Consider the following 12,312-nt stretch of genomic DNA (forward strand, 5'->3'; position numbering starts at 1 on the left):
TTGGTGTAAATCAAAAGTTGTAAGACAAGGTAAAAATGAGAATAATAATGGAAATATGTCCCTTTAATCCAGTGAAAGGAAGTTACTTGCACAAAGCAAAAGAGTTACTGGTAAAACCTCATTAATAGTAGGGACAACTCATGTTGTAATTGAATTAGTGGACCTCATTAAAGATGGTTCCCCAGAAACTGAAACAAACATGAAGTCGAGTTGCTTAACTATCTTTGTCTTGGAGGTTTTTTTAGCATTTCCAGGCTCTGTGGGAGAGGAAGAAACAACGATATGAAAGGATTAGAAATCTACAATTATATCACTTTGTAACAAAGGGGATGGCCAAGAGTGTGGGATTTTTCAGCTAGTGACTTTGAACCCAGAAAGAGGCATAGACACTGTGAGGAGAGTTTGTAAATCACAGTCAACAAAAGGTTTGCCTGGCAATAACTGCTGAGAAGGCACAGTGGGGAATCCTTCCAGGTTTCAGAGAAGACACGCTGAACGATGTCTTCTCCATACCCCAAAGCATCACGGGTTTGGGTTTTTTCCAAGCTTAAGAGCACAAACACATACAAATTAAAGGTAATAAGAAGCTACGAGACATTTAAAATGAGAAAATAAAGGATTACCCTTCCTATGTGCCTCCTTCCTTCTTTTTATGCAAATAATATTTTCAATACAGCTTTTCCAGGGTGGGGTGCAGTGCAGGACAGGGCCTGTGGCAGTCCATCCACGCCACAAGAGAAGCTTGAGTAGCTGAGAAGGAGCACTGTGAAGAGGGTTATCAAGTCAGCTGGAGCTGAGGAGGCCACAGTAGGATCTGACCTTTGTAGAAAAATCTTTCACAGTGTAGAAAATTGATGTTTTCTGCTGTTGCTCTCTGCTCCCCAGCCCCTGCGTGCAGTCTCTGTGGGGATTACTTTAGCTTCTGGCGCTGACCCCTTATGGGAGGAACTTTTGCTTGCAGATAGTCTAGTACATCCCGGCTGTAAAATTGGACAGGTGCAAATATCTATGGAAAACACATTACAGGAAAAATCTGTACGGAATAAGCTTATTAAGTTCCCTGACTATTAGGAATTCCCTAGCATGGCTATTAACATACTAATTATAAAGGAGAAGCGGATTAGCTGTGCCTGCTCTTGCAGCCTGCAGTGGTGATCCCTGTGTGTCTGTATTTCCCCCGTGTCCCCTTCCAGCACTCTGCTGTTTTCAGACTAGGAAGTTCCCTCTTCCAGGGACTGTTTCCAAAGGCTTGGGAGATGGTCACTGATCCTTGTTTACTCAGCTCAGAGACTGCCAGGCCAGGTTTCAATTGTGTGGATTACGGACTGTAGTCCCAAAGGCTGCCCGAGAACTGCGGTTTGAGTCCCGGCGTCATGGGAGTCAACGGCCTGGGGCTGTACAAACTGCATGAACCCCTTGGTCTGGTCATGCAAGCCACCCCACAGCCCTCCCTGTGCTGTGGCTGCTAGTTGCACTTGAGCACAGGGGTGTGGAAAGATGCAGTAAGCACTTTGCTCCAAAAAGACGCTGAGCAGCTGGAGGTGGTTTGAGCTGCAGTGGACTCTGCATGTTCTGCACTAGCTAAGGCCTCATTCAGCCCTTGATTAAGCCTCCACTGTCTTAACGACAGTTTCATGATACCCTAGGAACTACCATTTTGTGTCTTTGTTCCCACCTACAGAAGTAAGATCTATAATGAGTAAATTATAAGGCTAAGCCATGCTTGCATCCCTCCTGCTTGTATTCATCCCTGAGTGAAACACCCGCTTCTCACTGCTGGAGAGTTCAGGCAGTGATAAAACTAATCATTATCTGTGAATTGGCTTTGCCCTTTAGTTTCTAAAATAAGTGGCTTTTATGGGCTTGAGCTGCAAAGAGGGAGCTGCCACATAACAGACTTGGTTCTGTCAGCGATAAGAAAACAGAAGCGTGTGAGGTTCTTTGCAACAAGCCTTTTTCAGCACAAAACCCTCGTTTAGCCCCTATGTAGCGTGAAGCCTTGTGGGCAGCTGATATTTTTGCCTTTGTTTTTGGGTAGTGACATAGCATCTGCCCTCTCCATGACAACTCATTTCCCACACATTTAAAAATGAATCGGAGCACCTGGCTTTAGCTCTGCAGGGCTGTGGCTCACCATCTAATCATTAGACCTTTCAAGACCAGAAAAAGAGTGGTACAATATGGCTTTCAGGCAGTCTTTAAAAAAAAATCCAACCCTAAAAGCTTTAATCTTAAACATAGCAATACCTCAGGAAATTCCAGCTTTTGATCTGGGGCAGAATGTGTTTCCAAATTCATTTCACGCTGGGCTGTTTCAGTGAATATAACCACTTCACCCAGGGGTCCTACTCCTAGACCTTCCAAGAAACTTCAGAAAGCAGCCTTCAAAGTTAGGCCAGGCAATTTCTGCTCTGCTCCCAGCCCTGCCACAGAGCCACTGTATGATGGACCAGCTCTGTACTTAAAAGTGTTTTGGAGATTTAACTGGTTGTGAAGGCAGCAAGTTCCTCATCGCATGTAGTTGCAGTCGCTCCAGTATGAAGATGCTTACACTGGTATAGCTCATTCGCATGCAGTAAGCGCAAAAGTGCAGTGAGCTAGAGATGCCATATATTATTACAACCATGCTTACCCTTGGACCTTTAACAGCATAACTGTGGTTGTGTTTAAATAGTTTAATCTGCTCTTGCAATCCAAAAACATGCATCCATGTGCACAGATCTCCAGAATGCTTCAGATTCAAGTTCAGAGTCTTGAGTTTGCCGTGTCTTGAAATAGTGGGTTTACACTGGAGAGTGGACTCCTGGCACTACGCAGACCTAAAAACTAGCCAGAATTTAAGCACCAAGCAGAGTTGTGCCCAAGGCATGCACAAATGTCCCTCCCAGCCCAAGTTACACAGACAAACCGCTCTACAACCCCATGCTCCCTTTTGACCCTATTCAATCTTATTAATTATTACATTAATTCCCAATACCACTTCAAGAGGCTTCCCAGCACACTGCTTGAATGCTTTTCAGCCTGGTGAGTTCCTCCCACAAAGGGAGAAAAAAAGCCCAGCAGGACTGGAGGGCAAGTGCCCGAATACAAGTGCTTCACCTTCCTGGCAGCTGTAACTCCATCACAGCTCTCACACTGCCCCTGGGTAAAGGGAAGCTGGATGCTCCTGGCCATGCTGGGTTGTAGGAGATGTCATTCAGGCAGAGCCCAACCCACTGGAAAAAAAAAAAATGGGGGTTACTAGTGGGCATGCAGACTGCTGTTGCTGTAAGGCGTCATGGTATTATTTTGAATAGAAATGAGTTGAAATATAGAAATTTTTGCTTGTATTGGATGTGTGATCATTTGATGAAATATTGAAACTTTTCACTATTTTAGTGGGTGGAAAATAACTGAAAGGCCTTTTTTTCCTATTGAAAAAGTACCCGAAGAAGATTTTTAGTGGTTGGGGGCAGCAATGCCTAGGATACTGCATTTCTGCCTTTTCTATCCCTTTCTCTTTTAGAAGAGTAACTGCCACTGGTTTACTTTTTTTGCTGAGCTTCATTTCTGTTCCAGGGGATGAGCGGGGCTCAGGTCTGTGACCCTGATCAGCCAACCTGTGATGTGACTCTCTCTAGACAAGCAAGTGGAGTATTTAGTGCCAAATACTTCTGTCTCCCATTATCTATCCTCCATGTTCAAAGGTCGCAGGAAGTAAATGGTTTGAAATTGTATCTTTTCTTTTCCATTCATTGCAGATAAACTTTGACATTCGCAGTAGCTGTATTTTCCCTGCTGTGATACAATATTGTCAGTGTAAAGCCAATTACTGATGTAGAGCTGATGTCCAGTGTTGATCTTAGTCTGCTATTTCAGAAGTTTCCAATCTGGAGAATACAGATGGTTGCAAGTTTTCTGATGAGAATGTGTTGGTTTTTATTTTTAAATTCAGAAATGATGACTCACAAAAACTCAAACTTTATCTTGTGGGAACGTACCAGTTCTGCTATGAAACTCATTTGGGGGAAGGCTTCTCAGGCCAGGTCCAGGAAGGAAATTTGGGTCAGAAATGTCAGGCACTTCAGCAGAACCAGCCATGTCCTGGGTACAACATTCACCAATGACCGCAGAGACCTTGATGCCATTTCTGGGTTTGACAGCAAAAGCTTGACCTCCTGCCTCCCAGGCAACTGCTGATTCCTTGTCTGCTGGCTAGAAGAGGAATGATTTCTCTCTGCCATGTTCTTGCATCAAAGATTTAGAAAATACTTGGCTCTATCCTGATACAGAGCAGAAAAAAACTATGAAAATGCTTGTGGGATAAAGATTGTTTTCTTCTCAGATGTCCTGAATATCTTCTCTGAAATACATGAAGACTTTCTTTTTTTTAAATTTGCGCTAGTGCACAATTTAGTAATAAAAGAGGTGTCACACTATGTACAGAGCATGGATCTGGCAAACAGGAGAATCAGTTTCAGTCCTTTCCTCTATCCTGTCACAGGTTACTTGGTATTGCTGATAGTTTGACAAACATTTTCACCAGCAGCCGCACCACTGACAAGTGAGTGGCTCTTCCAGTGGTCCATTCCCACGGCTGTATGTCCCCAGTGGCTGTGCCCAGGTTTGCCAGTGTCTGTAGAGCCATCTATGGTGTATCATCAGCCAGGGGAGCTGCTCCAAGCTCAAATGACCTGGTTATTTTTAATCCAGGTACTTCTTCTCGCTGATTAACCATGTGACTGCACACATGCTTGTGCTGGCACAACCGTTGGGATGGCACGGGGACAGGAACAAGCAACAGGAGGTGAGGGAAGGCTGCCAAAACCAAGTTCATCGAGATGTGTCCTCAGTTTTTTCTTGTGCAACATTAATAACAGTTATTTGTCATAGAAAAACACTAAATCCATGGAATAAAATAGCAGTTTAGCAGCTATGTAGTCATAAAGCTGCTCATTAGGATTTTTTCAAGCATTGGTCTGTGTGCTTGAGTAGAAGTAGTCCAATAATTACTGGTTTTGAATATTTACTGCCAGCTGTTCAACAAGATATGAATCAGTTGGTTAGTTATGGGTGAAGTTTTCATTAGGATCTAAGCTCCTTAGATGCTTCTAAAAATGTTTTCTTCTATCCTGCTGTCTAATCTGCTATCAGCATAGCAGAAATCCCATTAATTAAGGACTAAGACCTTTTATAATCTTCTTCCCAGACTGCAGAATGCATTTACCGTTGCTGTTCATCAGGCTGAGTCCAGTGCAGGGTGCTGCTGGCCGTCTGGAGCATCAGCCCCTTCATGCACGGGAGCAGGACACGCTCAGGCTTCTGCCTAGGAAGGATGAAATTGTCCTGTAAGAGCAGGGATATCCCACGCAAGCTAACATTTGAGCTTCAGCTGTGGGCCAGTGTCAGCTACTTAATAAGACTTGTGCCACTCTGTGTGCTCCTTGAATTAAAAAAAAAAAAGGTTTGGCACTGAGAAAGCATCCTACATGTCAAGTCTGTCTTCTGTGCTGCTAATATGCCATTAATACACATTGTGTCTGGTGGAAAACTAGAAGGTAACTGAAGTTGGTGAGTTGGGTATGCTATGATGAGTTGATGAGTTGATGAGTTGGGTACACTATTCAGTATCCAAATCTAAACCTCTCATGTGATTTGTAAAGGATTGTGAGAGCTGGGCTTTCAGGAAGGCCATTGAAACTTGTAGGCGAGAGCTAATTAAGTAATGTCAGAGCATAAAGTGAAAGAAACCCTAAGGATGTATACACTATAAGATTTATACACTACAGAGACCAACCAAATTCAAATGGCAGAAGAGTGTGAATCATCAAAGCCCTGCTAGCGCAAGGGACTGCTAATCCAGAAGCTGTAGGGTCGGGGTGGTCCAAGCCCTGCACTCCCTGCAGCCAAGGACTGCCTCCAGGGCCTCGGGGGCTGCCTGCTGTTGCTTGCTTTCCTCTTGGATATCCTATCCGGTAGTGCATATCGTGCTGTTTGAACGTGCCTTCCTCTTTTCTTCCTAGGGAATGGCTTTTACACTTGAAGAGAGGCTGCAGCTGGGAATTCACGGCCTCCTTCCTCCTTGCTTCTTGAGCCAAGATGTTCAAGTCCTCCGTGTTATGAAAAACTACGAGAACAAATCTAATGATCTAGACAAGTATGTAAAAAACATCTTATTTATTCCTCCCTCCCCCTTTAATTTTCAGTTCTTTAAAGCCCCTGTAATTTTCAGTTCTTTAAAGCCCCTGGGAAGGCTTGAGGATCCTGCTTCAAGGCACACAGGTTTTCTTCAGAGTCACTTTTTTCCCCCTGTCCATACTCTCCAGCACCAGGAGCGTTTATTCTGGCCTGTGTGCTGTCAGCTCAGTTACATGCCATCCCAGTCCCAAAATAGCACTGGTACTGCTTTTTTCTACCGCCACATTGCTGGAGACCTCTGGTATTAGCCTGGCAATTCACTATACTTTGGGTACAAGTACATGATGAAAAGGCAGTCCCTGCCCAGAGCACTGGAGATAGAGTGAACACATGTAGTGCATGTACCTGTCTGTGTGCTCATCAATACATTCACTAAAATACTGGCTGGAAGAACAGAAAGAACCTGCCAACTGGTAGGAAAAAAACCCAACAAAACAGAAGCAATGATGTGTAATGACTAATCTTTCTGTCCCTGAGCTTGCATTGTGTCCAGTATTGTTCATCTGGGTTATTGATGGAAGATGGTGTTTGACTTCTGTCATGACGGATGGTAGGGTTTGCATCTCCATCTGTCTCAGTTGTTATTGATCTGGGGACTGAGGCAGCAGGACTCTTCCCCTGTAGAGCAACTCCGTTGCATTGGCTTTTCTGTGTCACAAATGCATGTGTCGATCTTGCAGATTGCATATTGTGGGCAGCATGTGATGCCTTTTTGAAGCCACGCTGCAAGATTGGGCGCTGAACACAAAAGGGAGTTCATCATTATGTTCATACAAGTTTCTCAGACAGAAAATCATTTGCAATCTCTCTTTAATTTTTGAGTTTTTCATTTTTCTGGCTTCAAATTGACAAATTCAATCTTAGCCAATGAAGCATTTTCAGGAAAGGAAAATCTTTGGACAAATGTAACATATTCTAAGTCACTAAGTGGTCATATAAACCCGGTGATGCACGTGTAAGTCTGGACAACACTAAGAATACAAAGTTGACTTAACATTTTCATTTTCTGAATGAATATTTTTGTCTTTTTTTTTTCCAAATATGGGATTTAACTATCCTTCTGTGTTTGGTGATTAAGTAATTGAGGATGCGGGATAGTGGAGAGAGAGGTTTTGTGGAAATATTTTAGGAAAGAATGCTTTGAAATTTGCAAATTAATATTTGCACATATGCATATTTCAACTTATAGATTGCATAATAGATTTTGATAATAAAGATGATGTCCGGCTCTGTCCCAGGTAGCCCTGAAGACTACTTTTTACTTTTTCCATTGCATTTGTTTTTAATGCAAATTCCAAAATTCTGAGGGCATGCATGGGTCTGACTTCCAGCTCTACTGAGTCTTTGTGAGCTGTCGGTGAGGATGGTGGAGCCGGTCAGGTCCTCTGGGAAATTTTGCTCCAAGCTTCTGCTCACGATGCAGCATTGAGGAGTGTCAGGGCTTGGGCGAACTAAGTACGTACTGAGTGAGCCAGCTACTGCTTTTTATGAAACTGCCAACATCCGTAAATACTGATACGTATCTATTTTATTTTACTTTTAAGGTATATTGTTCTTATGACATTACAAGACAGGAACGAGAAGCTTTTTTATCGAGTGCTGACCTCCGACATCGAGAGATTCATGCCCATCGTTTACACCCCAACGGTTGGCCTCGCTTGTCAGCAGTATGGTTTGGCTTTCAGGAGACCACGGTGAGTGAAGAGACTGTTCTTGCCCCTTTTTTTAATTTCACGTGAATGTTTCTTTTGTATCGACAGTCCATCTTTATGTGGGTGGCCCGAAGCATCTAAAACTTGATCCCTCATCAAAAGATGGACCAGCAAGCAGCTTCATGTGTGTACATTTGATGATGAGCTGGGGAGTCGAGAATAGCTCTTCCTTCTTCCTATGAACAGCAAACAGAGTGGTTTTGTTCTCAAACAGTACTGTACAGTCTGTGCAACTTAGCTCCAAATGGCTCTCTGAACTTATGGCTGCACCCCTCCCCATCTGCTGTCTCAGGAGCACTGAGTGCCTTCTACAGTGCTGGTGTTTGAGTAATTGTTGGATTTTGGATACGTTGTGCTGATACTGAACTTTTGTATGGACTTCCACAAACCACCCCGCAAGAATCATTTTCTGAGGAGATGATGCTCTGCATCAGTGCCTTCCTCGCTGCTCAGAACAGTTACTGTGTAAATTCATGCAACATTAAACACTGTGTACCGTGTTGGAAGGCCCTGTTCTGCATAATTCTTTTTAATGATTAATGTTTTGATAAAATCCTCATTAGCATTCTGAAATACATTTTAGCCCTAGCCTGAAAATTCAATGGTAAGGTTCAGTTTTCTTTGCAAGCTTTTTATTTTTTTGTCCTTGAAATGTACCAGTAAGCAGATAAACATTTTAGTTTTTGCTATAGAAATAGGCAAAGTAAAGGAATGGAATAATACCATTTTAAAAGCATTGCACAAGCATGAGGTTTAATTGCAGTTTCAGCTGAGAGTAGTGTGATAGGTGGGGAAACTGAAGCAAGTTCTACTGACTGACTCAAGGTCACAGGGGGACCCTGAGGCAGACCTCGAAGATGTAAGGGCTGTGTAGACAGATAATGATTAACATATTATGGATAAGATTATCTTGGCAAACACGCTTGCATCCTGCTTGTCATCAAAATTTCTGTTAAAGCCACTGTATTCTTTCACATGAGCTGCTCCTCAAGATTGCTTTTTGGCTTGTGTCTACCCCAGGTAATTGTGTTCTGTTCCCTGATACCCAACTTCTAGATCTGCTGGGCTATGGTGAAGTCATTCATCCAGTCAAGCCTTGATCATACCCCCTCTTCCTCCTCAGTGTGTATGAGGAAACCAGAGAAGGAATTGTTCTTTGTACAGGGGGAGGACACTTAGTTCTTCTGGGCAGGGGAAAAGGTAGCAGAGATAAGAGAGCCCAGACTCTGTCCCTGGGTGTTGAGCTGCGAGCACTGTCAAGCAGGGAAGAGCACACTGCTGGTTCTCGGCTAATCAAGATTCACAGCAGGCAATTCCTGCTGCACAGCCACTGTGTCTCTGCCTTCAGTCTCCCTTTACCTTGCAAGAAGTTCAAACAATATTTGGGAGCTTCGCCTCTTTTATTTTTCATCCCTGTTATCCTCAGGAATGCAGGGGTGTCTTTCCATATACCGGACTCTTTCTGCAGTTGTTGCTTTTGGAGAATTCCCCTTCCTGTAACTCACTTCTTTCTCATGTTTTAAACACACAGTATTTTACCAATGTGGTAAGAACATCTGTTCTCGTAGTCTGACAGTTTTGCTGTTGAACTTGGGCTTGGAGCTGTTCTGGATTCCAGCCCGTGGCTTCCGCAGGAAAGGGTAAATTATCATGCCCTTAGTACACTGAATTTCCTATGACAGGGAGTTTGTTTCTCTGAAGATGTAGAGCGAATTTCAGCCTACCTCAGATTTGGTTTTAATCAAGGTTGTTTTAGCAAAAGAGTGGGTTTGTTCCATAAAGAAAAGAGCTATTATATGATGTAAAGTGATGAGATTAAAATGAGAAGTATTCATACATGCTTTTTTTGTAGATCTGACTTGTATTGTCTTGCAGTATATATTTTCTCTCCTGGAGCATATTATGTATATAAGGGTTGTCAAGCATTGGAACAGGCTGCCCAGGGAAGTGGTTGAGTCACCATCCCTGGAGGTATTTAAAAGACGTGTAGACATAGCGCTTAGGGACATGGTTTAGTGGCGGACTTGGCAGTGCTAGGTTAATGGTTGGACTTGATCTTAAGGGTCTTTTCCAACCTAAACGATTCTATGATTCTGTGTACATCAGGAGCCAGCCTGTAAGACACTTGTTCAGGGTAGGATGCCAACACTTTCTACTAAAATCATTGGGACCTGCAGATTTGGGGAGCTCAGGAATTAAGATCTAAGTTTATATTTCTAGCTCTTCCCATGTTTGTTATCCTAAGCTGCACTGACAGTCTGAAAAGGTGATTCTTCTAACCTAATTGTATTTCTATCAGAAGGTTTTTCAAACAAAATGACACCCATGTAAATATATTTCACTGTTGTTTTAGGGAGAACATAGCACCTAGAACTGGAGAGGATGTCCAAGCCATTCAGTTTAGCTCTGTTGTCACAGGAAGCCTTATCATATAATCCTGTTCATTAACTGATTATATTTTATTTTAAATCTGCAATAAAGCTGCCCTACGTAGCCCTTTCCAGTACTTAACTCTCATATAAGTAGAAAGTGGTTTTCCCCTAGTATATAACATAAATGTTCTTTGCCAATGTCATCCTCTCTACAGTAGTCTTTTCAGGGTAGAAAACTGGGATCATGCTCAGCCTGGTGGTTTTCTTGCCTGTAGTTCTTGCTGTTCTGTCCAGGTTGTCCCACTCTGGAGTCTCCTGTTTGGCTACATTTCTCCTGAAATGAACCACAGAAGGGTGAGCAGTGAGCACTGCTTTGCCATGGAGGACTGGCAGTGCCGAGGGGACCAGAGCAGTTAGCTTTTAGCTTTTGCTAACACGTCCCAGCGTGCCCTCGCCTTTGAGTGGTCTGGTTGCTGTAATTCGTTTTGTCATCTTCTCCCTCTGAATCTTTTCTTTAACACGATTACCCCACCAGATATGTGCCACTCCATAATTGTGCTTAGCATTTCTCCTCGCCACGTGTCCTGCTGTGAACTCTGTCCTGTTGGTTTTGGGTCATCTCTCCAGTGATTCAAAGTCTTTCTAAACCTGTCCTCCGGAGTGCCGCGCCTCTCAGCCCAACTCTTTGGGCAACGGGGAACTGGTTTGAATGTTTGCTGCAGCAATTACCTTTTCATCCAAACTGTCACATTTAATGCTGTTGATCAGGCAGGGAAGATGAGATACCTCAGTTTTAAAACACCACATGGTGCTCCAACATGGATGGATGTGCACATATAGTACAGCTTATGGTGAGGAGGGAAGTCTACAGAATATTATGCAGTCTTTCTGCAGCCACAGCAACAGCAGTTAGTGACCTGTGGACACAATAAACTTCTTCCCTGTGTTGAGCTCTTTCTCAGCCCCATTAGTACTTGGCTTTATATTTGAAGGTTGAGCCTGGAAAGATTAAAGCACAAGTAACTTGCTTACAAAGCAATTCTTGTACAAGAGCATCTGAAAATAGTCCTATGAGGTCCGGCAGGGCTTCTCTCATCAGAATGCATTTATCAGTGTTCGCATGGCTGCAGATTTTGTTTGCCAGATACTACTGTCATAATTGCAGGGCTCAATGCCTTTTTTACCTTTCCTGGTCTCTATGTACAAATTCTTAAGGGTGGACTTTTTACCTGCACTTCTGTGGGGCTGGTGTCCAGAGTTCTCCTCCCAGGTCAGGGCTGCGGCATCCTCTCTGCCAGCAGATTTATCTGCTCCAAATGGGATCAGACATCTGCTGTTCTTTCCTTTCGAAAAGCTACACAACCAGCAGTCTTAAAACACAGGTTTTCTCTGTTTACCAGTAGAAAAGAGCTACTGGGAAAAAAAGACTTGCAAACATGCAGCTCTTGGCACACTCATCTGTAATGCCCATAGTCTCCCCCTTCCGCTGGTGGGCCAGGCAGAGCTCCTGTACCCCAACAGGTTCCTGTCTCTTCCCCAAAATCCTACTGCCTTTCTCTTCAGGAGTCACTTTAAATTCTCCAAGCAGGCTTTTCTTTTTCTGTGACCTCAGACTTTTTCCTATGTGCTGAAAACTCAGGTTTTTAGAACAACTGGAAGAGAGGTGGAACCATCAAACTATTAAAAATTACATTCTGGCACTGTCCCCTAAGATCTCTGAAGTTTTTACTGGAAGGTGTCTATGTTGAATAACATTTTTCCTATCTTGTTTTCCAGACAGCTCCCTGCTGAGTTACCAATATTTGTTTATTCGAAGTCATGCAATAAGCATTAAAATCTTCGGGCCAAAGGACAGTGTCATTTTATATTTTGTATTTTTAAATTTTAAAAATAGAAATTATTGTATAATCCATAAGTACAGGTTGAAATACCAAGCAATTTCACCTCTGTCACGCTTATGCTAAGGACCTTGTCAAAATCTCTGTCTTCCGCGATCAGACTACATTAAATAATCACAAGAGAAGAGCAACTGTGTCCAAAGAGAAGTCTTC

At 43.1% G+C, this 12,312-nt stretch overlaps 1 protein-coding gene across 1 annotated transcript in view; it reads left to right on the forward strand.

Moving 5' to 3' along the window:
• ME3 (malic enzyme 3) overlaps positions 1–12,312 on the forward strand; it is a 132,478-nt gene that overhangs the window by 64,708 nt on the left and 55,458 nt on the right. The window contains exons 2-3 of the mRNA XM_076328346.1: positions 6,003–6,136; positions 7,722–7,871. Of these exons, the coding sequence (XP_076184461.1) occupies positions 6,003–6,136; positions 7,722–7,871 (284 nt within the window). The remainder of the gene's footprint in view (positions 1–6,002; positions 6,137–7,721; positions 7,872–12,312) is intronic.

Source organism: Aptenodytes patagonicus, chromosome 1 (assembly GCF_965638725.1).
Source record: "Aptenodytes patagonicus chromosome 1, bAptPat1.pri.cur, whole genome shotgun sequence".
NCBI lineage: Eukaryota > Metazoa > Chordata > Aves > Sphenisciformes > Spheniscidae > Aptenodytes > Aptenodytes patagonicus.